This window comes from Anabrus simplex, chromosome 14 (assembly GCF_040414725.1).
Source record: "Anabrus simplex isolate iqAnaSimp1 chromosome 14, ASM4041472v1, whole genome shotgun sequence".
Lineage (NCBI taxonomy): Eukaryota > Metazoa > Arthropoda > Insecta > Orthoptera > Tettigoniidae > Anabrus > Anabrus simplex.
Window position 1 is genome coordinate 89,759,286 of NC_090278.1, and position 12,433 is coordinate 89,771,718.

At 35.0% G+C, this 12,433-nt stretch overlaps 1 protein-coding gene across 1 annotated transcript in view; it reads right to left on the bottom strand.

Moving 5' to 3' along the window:
- Positions 1-10,097: 10,097 nt before the first annotated feature.
- LOC136885749 (transcription factor GATA-4) overlaps positions 10,098-12,433 on the bottom strand; it is a 70,728-nt gene continuing 68,392 nt past the window's right edge. Inside the window, exon 7 of the mRNA XM_067158485.2 lies at positions 10,098-10,951. Within this exon, the coding sequence (XP_067014586.1) occupies positions 10,467-10,951 (485 nt within the window). The 3' untranslated portion in view covers positions 10,098-10,466. The remainder of the gene's footprint in view (positions 10,952-12,433) is intronic.

Sequence of the window (12,433 nt, forward strand, 5' to 3'; positions counted from 1 at the left end):
GAGACCACGTCCCAGACTGGCCATCACTATTTCCGGGACTAAAGTGATCTCGGCAAGCATTGGTGGCGATTAGAGAGGGGGGAGGAGGGGCACTTTTTGGAGAAAACATACTTTTATTCCATTTTAGTCGTCGGAAACTAGGAATTAATAAAACGTGGAATTTGTACAAGCCCTGTTGTCTTATCAGCTAATTCATTCATTTATTTTCGTTAATTACTAACTCAGATACTTTTTGCGGTCTATAAATTTCCCGCTCACACACACACACAATTCCCAATCCTGTCAGCAAGGAAGAAAGAAATCTACGAGGACTGCACGTCGGGTCGGGAACTGGTGGTTCAAGCAATGAGTTCTCTTTAAAGCGGTCTGTGTCCTGACCTGCTTTGCTGTACGGGTGTGAAACCTGGGTGAAATATGGGGTACTAGAAGAAAATATCGAGAAAAAATGCCTGGTGCAAACAAGTAGGAATAATGGAAACTAACTCAACACATGGAGTGTGAGGCAAGTGGTGAAGCTCATAGGTAGGTACCTATGTATTTCGTGAAATAAAAACACACTCATAATTTATATACTGTTTTATTATTTTTTAATTATAATAAAATTCGTGGTACACTAAAACAAATATTTTAGTAATAATCATCATATTAATTACATTTATATATATTTACAAAATAGTTACAGTTACACACTGTAGTATTAAAAGTATGAAGGCACTATCTTTTTTAAACTTTCAATATTTTGTAATTTTTGCACACCAACAAATGAACAAACAAACAAACTCACAAAATAAGAATTACAGATAAGAACCATAAAGGGAAATTAGGAGTCTGATGAATCCTTACATTGGTAACTGAAGAATATTTTTGAAGATCATTGACATTTACAATAAAATGTGGTATACCAAAAAATATTTTTTAATTTGTACTTAGTTGATGTTAAAAACCATCATTTAAGAACAAAATATTCAGCTATAAATTCATCTATAAATTAATCACCATCCAATCATTTCAGCCATTCTTTAATTAGAGATATTAATTATAATTGCAAATAAAATTCTTCTGGACTATTGAACGAGTATTCAAATTAGGTAAGCTGAGAAACAAGACAACTGGAACAGTTGTAGAAGCACACCTGCATTAGGAAATGTTTGAAATGGAGACCAGATTAAAGGAGAGTTGGAATGAAATGAGGAATAGAGAGGATGCAACAGACAACTGACGGAGACAATAAGACTTGTAGCTGAACATATCTAGCCCACAGTTGGGTGTTGAACAGAGCAAAAAAAAAAAAAAAATCTCAACCTAGGATGAAGAAATTAAAGCAATCACATTGTTTTTAAGAAAAGTATCAGCAGCAAAATAATATTAAAACTCTTTTGGTGTAAGTCTTTCACAAATCACTGCCTGAACAAGCATTGCATGAAGATGTCAAGGTGTTAAAATGTTTTGAGGAAAAAGAATTTGGCTTCAGCCGCTATAAAAAACTGTGAGTTACATATCAAGGATCTGTTTCCAGTCTTGTATATGAAAAATTAAGACTATCGGAATGAATCACCTCACCTATTCCTCAAATTCTCAATACTGGAAAATTTTCTATCAAAAATATGTAAATATATATATATATATATATGAATGAATCAACTATGGATAGCTGCCCTTATATGAGGGGATAGTACATAGTTACAGCCTATTGATGGATATAAGAAGACAATAGAAATTTAAATTTGAAGAACATTAATTGCAGTATTTAATAGTTGCGGTTTCAGTGGCAATTATCTTAAATTATACAGTTGGTTTTGTACAATTTGGAGAGAATCTTTTAAGATCACAATCGATATTTCTTCCAATGACAATCCACAGCCTGTTTCCAGTCATTCAACCGGGTGAGGAATGGAATGAATGAAGACCCCATCAAGTGCCGAGGACAGGAACTGTGCCGGCTGCCGAAGCCTGTCGCACTCCTGGGCAATGACTGATGACTGACAGATGAAATGAAATGATATTTGAGTGTTCCTGGAATGAAAGATGTCAAGGAAAACCAGAGTACCCGGAGAAAAACCTGTCCCGCCCCCTGCTTTGTCCAGCACAAATTTCGCCTGCTGTGACCGGGATTTGAACCATGGGACCCAGTGGTCGGAAGCCAGTGTGCTGCCGCCTGAGCCATGGAGGCCCTGATATTTCTTGCAAAACAGTAATTCATTTTAGAATTGTTTCTCAAGTCATGAAAGCATCAGCCTCTTTTGACTGCTTTTCATTTTGCTCAATGCTCAACTGGATGCTGAGATTAGCAAGAGGATTCGAGCTGAAAGTTGTTTCTATCATAGTGTAAGAAACATGTTACGGGACAAAGATGTGCCAATGGAAGCAAAGGAAACTATGTACAAGATGTGTTACGTACACATATCAACTTACGGAGCAGAAACTTGGACAATGACAAAGAAGGACGAGAGTCGAATACAGGCAGCCAAAATGAAGTTCTTGAGGAGTATGATACAGAAGAGTACGAGAGACAAAATAAGGGATGGGAAAATCCAGGAAGAAATTGGAGTGGGAAAAAATTAATGATAGAATAGATAAGAGCCGACTAAGGTGGTTTAGGCACATAAAGCGAATGAGTGATGAAAGAATGCCAAAAAAGGTGATGGAAATGCAAATGCAAGGAGGGAGAGGCTGTGGACAACCACAATTGAAATGGAAGGACACAATCCAATGCAGTATTATAGGAAGAAACCTGGGCTGGGACACAGTGTTGGAGGAGGAGTGGTAGAAAGACTGAAGAAAGTGGAGAGGAATCATATTTGCCCCTACCCGGCTACAGCTGGATAAAGGGAGATGATGATGATGATGACTAAGCTTTGTAATGATGCCTTTGTTCAATTTTCTATTGACTATTTCAATTTTGTCATTTAATTGAACCTTCAGTTGATGTAGCGGTTATTTCCTCAGTTGCGTTATTATGAAATATTTTTACGAGAAATAGATTAAATAACATAGTTATTTATAAGTTTAAAACAATAGCAGAATTGACACACAAAAGATGCTGGAACTCACTCTGAAAATACATTTTGAAAAAGTAAACTGGCAATTATTTTTTTAAACATACAATGCTTGGTTAAAGTTTATAAAAAATAGACTAAATATCTTAATATGAGAAATGAAAGAGAAAAAAAATGATGCTAAAAGTCTTGCTGAATGAATTGTAAGATCTTAAACTAGCAGTTATTTGAAGGAAAAGTCCACATGTTGCTTTGTTGAATTCTTTAAATTTCTTGCACTGTATACATGCACTTCTAATAAATGAACGTGTGCAGAATATTCAGATCTTTTGTAACATAAATGTGTTATAAACCAGTATATGGCAATCAATTCATTTTTATTTGAACAACTTTTGAGTTGTCAGGATTATATTTTATAAAAATATTGGTACAGTGTATTCTCTACTTTATACTGAAGAAATATTACCAATGCAGGATTATATCAGAACAACTCTTATCTATGGTATTACAAAATGATACAAATAATAATAATAATAATAAAATCTATTTTTAAAACGCACACACACAATCATAAAGAAGGAATATTCAAATAACATTTCTTCATACCCTAAACCACGGTATTGGGAAACAAAGATACTTACAACAATGTACATTGAGCATCAGAAAACAATGACAAAAATGAGAAATATATTTTAACATAACTTAAAAAAAGAATGGTAATAATTTTTGGTTCTTTCTCAATGGTAACAGTGTCTTTTATCACATAAGCATTGTTTTTATAAAAATCACTCAAATACTAACCATTGACTTAAAATAAGCTAAAGCAAATATCAAAATACATTATTTTTATGATAAAGTCTTTGCTCTGACTTTCAAAAGAGTATCATTATAGAAAAGATGTTTTGTACGTTTAACAATGTAATACACTATCAATAACTCTGTTTATACTGTTCAATAGAATTATTTTTCAATACTAGAATAGATATTGCTTTAATTACAGATCACTGGTTATTGTCATATCAGTATCCCCTTAATATTTCCCTTCACTTTAGCATATATGAATGGAAGACAAAATTAGGTTCATTTACGACTATTAAATGTGCCGATAACAATTTGAAATTGTAATAAAATTCAAGCTCTGTTCAAAAAATAATCAAACTTTGAAGAATTGAATCAAGGTGCAGCAACGCTTAATGCAATGAGCTCACAGTTACGATAAACAGCATTCTGTAAGAACAGAGTTTTAGGACGAAACTATCTTTAAATCATTCTGTTTTCAGATGTAGTTCACTGTATGGGAGTAAAAGCTGGATTGACTCAGGGTATCTTTTTCATAAGCCGGAAGTAATAGACATTAAAGTATAGAAAATCATTTTTGGTATAAACACGTAAGAACAATTGTAGGGGGAGATAAATGCTAAGCAAGCAACTCCACTCAATGATTAAAAGATTTATATATAAAAGGGCTTTTGGTGTTGTGTAAGAGGATAGGTCACCTCAGTTATGGAGGGTAAGAGAAGTAGAGAATGCACTAATAATTAAACTCTGTTTTTAATTATGGGTATTTAACTAAATGACATCGTAGCACTAGTTGCAAATAGAGAATTGTGGAGGCCCTTAGTTTGTCCACAGAAACTTGCAGAGTGAACTCTGAAGGACATAATAGCCTATGATGTATATATCTATTCCCCTCAGCATTTCTGGTAACTGGTACTGTGTATTGATATACCTCCTAAGTAACTAGACACTTGCTGCGCAATTCTCAAACAATTAATTACCACTTATCTGCAGTTAGTTTTCAAGTGTGTTGGGTATGTTTGAACATTGCCTGGTCTGGTTCAAACTGGGGAAAATATTTATAGAGATGTACCAAATTATGAGCATGCAATCATTACAGTGGTGTGGGAAAAATTCACCGAGACTGAAGAACAGGCGGCAGGTCAGATCAAACATCAAAGTGTTGTTGACACCAGCAGTGTTGTGTAGCAGGAATTCCTAGCTCAGAGTTAAACTTGGAACTGCTGGTATGATCTCAAAGCCTAGAGAGATGTTTGATGGAAAATGTCAGGGGGAAAACAAACCAGACTTGTGGAGAAAGAACTCCTGTTTGCCTTAATCATGACAATGTGCCAACTCAAGCATCACTGTTGATTCCTGAATTTTTTTTATGAACAAGAAAGAATTATTTGAGTTTCCCTATCTACCATGTTCACCTGACATAGTCCAGCAGAGCTTTTTCTATTCCCCAAATTGAAATTTAACTTCAAAGGATGATGATTTGAAACAACTCAGAAGATCAAACTGAAATTGCACGTGGAACTACGCATAATGCTTCCAGTACTGGAAACAGGGTTAATAGAAAGGGAGAGTATTTTGAAAGAGACCAAGCAAACCAGGATGTACCTCTAAAAGAGTTATTTTTTTAAACATGCTTCATTGTACGACAAAATACTGAACCTAGGTCACTTTTTAAACACCACCTCCATGTAGCATAATCATGAGAACGTTTCTATTTACCAGGTAAGGCAAATGTCTTAAATTCTATCTTTTTCATGTGTGTTTTTGAAGAGGTGAGAATATCCTGGAATTTGAACCATGCATTTCATATCGTTTTAACAATTCATTTGCCAGACTGTGTTACAACTACCATAGGAAGTGTGTATTCAATGCCATATGCAGCCATTGAAAATGAAAAACACAAAAGTTTAATATTCATGAATGGACGCAAATCAAATTGCAGCTAAGAGTCATGCCAACTTTAAACTGAAAGGAAACCAAATGTGGTTAAAAACCCTGAAGAAAAAGGTTGAGAAAAATAACCTCTTTCCATAAAAATGATTTTGTGGATAATATACTTAAGCCAGAATAGAATGTTTTGCATTCCACAGCAATTCAGAAAGTTTAAATCATGTTTCCATTTTCAAAAGAGACTGTCTGTTAAAGAGGAGAATGAAGAAATATAGTGTTCAGCTGAAAATGGCATTTTTCAGACACTGAAATTCTATGTAAAAATTGTGTAGTATGTGGAAATATTCTTCAAATTCCCATCATTAGATGCGTAACTTCAAAATGATGAAGTATTTTGGATGTTGTAAAATATGATGGATTCAACCATTGTTTAGAAGTAATCTTGCTAGAAATGCATTCAAACCTAGAGATCATATCTATTTACATGGCAAGGTAAATTATTTTCAAAAATTGCATGTTTTAAATGTGTGACTGGACACATGAGCTATCATATTTACATAGGTCAAAATATCCTGAAATTTGAACTTACATTTAAATGAGATCATTCAAAAAAATCATACACGATGATTCAGAAAAATACATATTGATATAAGTAGCGCCCATCAAAAATGTAAAATTTCTCAAATATTCACCTCTCTGAAATGAGTACAGTAGTTCATTTCATATGAAACAGTTTCCAGCTGGTCTCATCAGAAAGTGAAGTGTCACTGGATGGGAAAAATACTAAAAAGACTTAGAACACATGTTCTTTTATGATTCTAAGAAACAGTACTTCAAACCTTAAAAAAAAAAATTCCATTAAAGCTATCAGCTTCTGTTATTTGAGACAGTTCATTCCTTTCTCTTCACCTGGATTTTTTAAGTAAAATGCACGTTCCTTTCTAAATCACACCTTTACAGACAGGTTAAGGTTTATATGTATATACAAATGCATATTTTTTAAAATTTTGAATGCAAAAATGCAGTCGTATTAAATTACTACTTGTCCCCTTGTTAGTAATTAATTAAATATCTGCAATTAACTGGGTACAAAATAAAAACACCAGGTGTCTGTGGAACACTGAAATTGCTGAGCTTATTGTGAAATAATAGTAATATGCAGTTACGATTAAGAGCAAAACTAAGGGAATTTTCATGAGTTACACTATCAAAGCAAATCTAAAATATAAAAATAAATTAAAATATTAATTCATGAAGCATTGGTTGAAGTCCCTTGGAACCAATATATTTAATTTCTTTTAAATAATATGAATTCAATTGTTTTTGAAGTAGTTTGGAATCATTTTATTTTTAATATTAATTAAATTTGTGTTTGTAAAATATTAATCGAATTTAGTGTGGAACCATCTTATTTCATTTATTTTAAACATTAAATTAACAGAAGAACTATTAATATTACATTTAAATTTGTTTTAGTTTATTTCCATGTCCACAAATCTATAAGGTAAAAATTTGTTTGGTATGAATTGAATTCTATAGATGTCCATCCAAGAACCCCTCAACTCGCCCATCCTTAATTCATCAGAAACAAAAAGAGAAAAGCACAATTAATTTGTCTCATTATATTATCTCTTTCCTTGTTTATGTTTATTATTAATTGGAGAGTTATAACATACCTCTGTATAATATGATTTTGTACCTGAAAACGTAACTGTCAACATCTCCATTTTCTAATTTTTAGAAGGAGAGAACTGTTCAGGTGGTTATGTCAGGTGACAACCTCTCTCAAGTTCTATGTTTTTAATACAGACATTTTCTTCAATTCCTTCAATTATTCTGTTAATTGAGATTTTAGTACATTTTCTTAATTTGTCATATCATGGATATGTTCATGTTGAAACATTATTTTGCAATCTGAACTTTTTTTAAACTTCTAAATTATTAAACATGGAGGATGAACAAAAGAATGAATTTATACAGCAAAGTGTACACAACTCTTAGTTGAAAATAATTTTGCTGCAATATTGAAAATTATCTTCATTAGCATAAATTATACAAAATTTGTTGTTTATTTTCTATGATTATTTTCAAATATGTTTAACATCAGTGGTGCAGAATACAAACTGCCATTATTATCAACTTTACAGGAGACAGCAGAAACCAAGTTGGCATAGGAGTTAGAAACATAATCTTGTATGAGGAAGTATTGGGGGGGGAAGGAGGTTGTGAGAAACTGACCAAGGATCTTTCTGCAACAGATTCAGCATAAAATTATGACTCTCTTAGTTGTAAAAAAATTGGCATAAGTTTCCATTTAGCACAATCAATTTGTATGGTAACTTAATTTTGCATTTCTTTGAAACAAAACTTACATCAGAGACTGTGGAATATTAACAGAAATATAGTAATTATATACGAAGGTAATCCCAAAAAATAAGGTCTCCTATTTTTGTTATAAATACAGAACTCTGTTCGTGTGGCTGTTGGTCACAATATTGTGAAGAGTGTTTCCCGCGCTGAGGCACTCGGTCTTGGCTTGGCATTGCAAGTGATAAAAATCATTGTTATCCGTATTGAAGATACTGAATGTAGGATGCTAAAAGGTTTGTTTTATCACCTATTCAATACATATACATCCTTGGCTTGGCAGCCGTTCAGAATGGAGCTCCCATTAGATGCTACCGTCAAGTGTGAAGTGCATGCAGTTATTCGGTTTTTTAATGCAAAAGGTACTGAACCGATTGAAATCCATCACCAATTAACGGAAGTGTATGGTGAGATGTGCATGGATGTCAAAAATGTTCGTAAGTGGATTAGAGTTTGCAGCTGGTTGGAGTGAAATTCACGACAAACAAACAAAGAATCGAGAGACCGTCAATTTCCGCCGAGACAGTCATGAAGGTTGAGCAAATTATGTGTGAAGATCGGCGGATCACCCTGGATGATCTCTGCACTTTGGTTCCTGAGGTTTCCCGAAGCGCAGCTCACAACTTCCTGAACAGCATGGCGGCGACCTGGTATGACATGCCATTACAAAAACTGTCACAGCATCTACAGAAATGCATCGACTGAAATGGTGATTATGTAGAAAAATAGCTGAATGTTCAAGCAGTAAAACAATGTAAACTGTCGTAGAAATAAACAGGTCTATGTATTTATAAAAAAGTCGGAGACTTTATGTTTGAGATAACCTTCGTAGAATTATAGAACTGAATTTTACTCATTTTTAAAAATTCCCTCATTATAAAATTTAAGGATAATAGAAGTTATGTAAAAATTGCATTCTGTCGGGAGGCATTTCTCAAGCTCCATCATGACAAACAAAGATTTTTTTAATAATAAAGTATTCTAGATATTGTAAAACGGTATGGATGCAAATTTTTGTCTAGAAGTTATCTTGCAACAAATGCATTCAAATGTTGGGAATGCAAATTAGTGTTAAATTCTATATTTAATACCAAAAATGCAGGTTTTAAGTAGATCAGAATATCCTGAAATTTCAGCCTACATTTAAATGAGCAAAATGCTGCAGAGTAGGCTTATTATTGATGCCTATACTACTGGTCAAACATTTCTAGGAAGTGAAGGACTTTTCATTCTAAGTGCCTCTCAGCTTTACCTAAAGTTTAAAAAAGAAATCATGCTGCGGATGGATGACTTTTTCCATTTCAAATAATCTTACCAATAAACTGTTCGTGACAATATGTCTCAAATGTTCAACAAATTCATTTAACATCTGAAACTCTGTAATTAAGTTATTCATAAAGTCAACAAGTTCATTTTGTTCCTCCAATCTTATATGCCGTATCACAATGAAATTCAGTCTCTCCTGTATTGAAACTTGTTTTTTTCTAAGCAAAAGAAAAACAAATTATCTTCTTTTTAAAGCTTTTGATTGCTAGATTTTTCAGAATTCTCTAATTGTAAAATTTGCATTAAACATCCCTTTTCTAAATTACTTCTAATTTTTTCACATTTTGAAGGGATTTATTTTTTATTTTAACATCAGTAGTCAGATTAACAATATGAACCTCACTGGTTAAGATATTTTCAATGTAAGAACTGAAATTAGGAAAATATTTTGTAACAAACCTTCTGTTAAGGAATGGCTAAATATTGAGGTTCAGACAACAGACAGCACCAGAAACAATAGTTATGCAAATTTCCATGCAACTATCTTGAAAACTATGGACGTTATAATGCAAGTCGTTCCAAAAGAACAGTTTTTAAAGACAAGTAATAACAATAGTAGGCTGGAGTTTGTTTAGTGTCCACCAACTCTAACTGCACTGGAGTACATTTTAAATGTATAATGCAGTCAAATTTATAGTACCTGAATTATTTTGCACGAGAAGTTATTTCAGTTGAATGTTGTAGCATGAAAATGTTAACTAAACATGCATAATTGCCTTTGCTGCACTAAAAACCTCATCAAGCACATCCCTTTCTCCTTACCTTTAGAAAGTTCTCAAAATTAACTACTTAGATGTTTTGTAAATGACTCATAGTCGGAGAATGTGTGATTATTTTCTGAATTTTGTAAATTTTTGGAAATCAAGACTTGAGATTCATAACACTACCTCAAAATTGAAAACAAATACATTTAAAAAAATACAATTTGGTTTCCAACCCAGTACATTATGACAGACCTGATAAGGAACTGCACAACGAAGTTTGCTGAGAAAACATCTCCAATAAAGAAATTCAGAGTGGAAAGAGAAACCCCACTTTCAGTAAGAGAACACTAGTCTGTATCTCGTGGCCACAATAAGACATTTAACATTACGAAGACATGGACACTACTGTCGGCCTGTCCATGTTGTCAGCAGTGGTCAACACTCCCACCTTATTGTTGTTGTTTGACGTGGCCAAGGTCACGATGTGCGGCGATGTTGCCGACATGTGGTGATCTGGAGGCGAATGGGATGCCAACAACACTGGAGATCGGTCAGCTGCAGAAGCGTTGATAGGCGAAGGACATTCTACTTTGGGAGAATGTTGCTGTTGTTGCTGCTGCTGCTGTTGATGATGGTGGTGGATGAGTTCGTAGTAGGAGGTCGGTGTGTGGGTCGGGCTGCTCACTCCCGGTGGTTGGTGCAGGTGAGGGTGGTACGGAGAAGACGGGTACAGCCCCGAGTAGGCCGAGGAGGCCAGCGATGTGGCGGTCGAGATTGCAGACATGGCAGCCACGGAATCTCCTGACAGTCGAGAGTGGTGCCCGTTGTGGGAACTCACCACCCCGCTGGTGCGACATTCACCATAACTCTCTGGAACAAAAAGGCATTTGTAATTAATGTGCAGCTGCACTTTGCTGTATGAAACCACATAATTGGCCATGGACAGTTAACAAGGGAAATAATAATAATAATAATAATAATAATAATAGAACTCCTCCAGCATGTCTGTTAAGGTGGTGTTGAATGAGTCTTTACCATCATTGTCTCTCCAGAAATGTCTTCTCTCTCACCACAGACTCCCAATTCCCTCTTCTCTCCACGTCCTCTCTCAGCTAGTGTAGCCATCTCTTCCCAGGTCTTCCCATTGGCCTTTGTCTTTCTCGGCATCCACTTTGTGTTTTAGTGCCAGGCATTCGCTTTACATGTCCATTCCATGTTAGTCTTGAAGCCCTTAGCTTCTTTTCTATAAAGTCCACTTCCAGTTCCTTTCTAATGTCATCGTCCTTGCACGTTTTTTGGAGGGTAGTTCGTAGAAACTTCATTTCACTTGCTGAAGTTTACTAACCTGCCTCTCTTTCGGTGTACATGTTTCTAGACTGTATGTGAGAATTGGCACAAAGTATGACTTATGCAGAGTCTGCCCAGGTATTTGAATACCTGTACCTGTACACATTTAATGTTTTCATCTTCAAGCTTTATGTAGTAATAATAATTTTTAATAATAATACTGAGCGAGTTGGCCGTGCGGTTAGGGGCGCGCAGTTGTGTCTTTGCATCCGTGAGATAATGGGTTCAAACCTCACTGTTGGCAGCCCTGAAGATTGTTACCCATTTTCACACCAGGCAAATGCAGGAGCTGTACTGTAATTAAGGTCACGGTCACTTCTTTCCCACTCCTCGGCCTTTCCTATCCGATCGTCACCCTAAGACCTATTTGTGTTGATGTGACGTAAAGCAAATAATAATCTTATGGCCTCGGTTATCATGCTGCAGATGATTTGATCTAATGCTATTTAGGCTGCCTCTGTGTCTGTTTGACATTTTTATCATGTAACAGCTAAACGCGAGCAACGATATTCTAGTGTCTTATTTGATTATTTTACATAGTTCAATTGTAATCTATGCCTTCAACATAGCACGGCAACGTTCCATTCTGTTGTCTTATATGGAAGAGAAGCAGATCTGTGGGTGGTTTTTAATTAATTTTAAGTGTGTCACAAGACATCTTTCACATGCCGACATCGTACGACGTGGTGTGTCTTAATAGACTTTTCTTTGCCCTTCGAAAATCGTATTAAATCTGGTGGGTTTGAACGCACGATCTTATGATTCACAGGCAGGCACTCCACTGCTGATTCACAGAAAGAGCTATGAGGGAACTGCTGGGATTTCACCACACAGATTGCTATGAAACATGGTCCGATGATCACTAATAAGACATAGTTATATTGCGTTCTAACCCATTACTGCCTAAACTAATTTGGCTAGTAGGAACTGCCGTCTTGCCCGCTGTTCCGTAATGTAGCAAGAGTAACAGACTTTCTAATGGTGGGTGGGGGATGCCCACGGTAA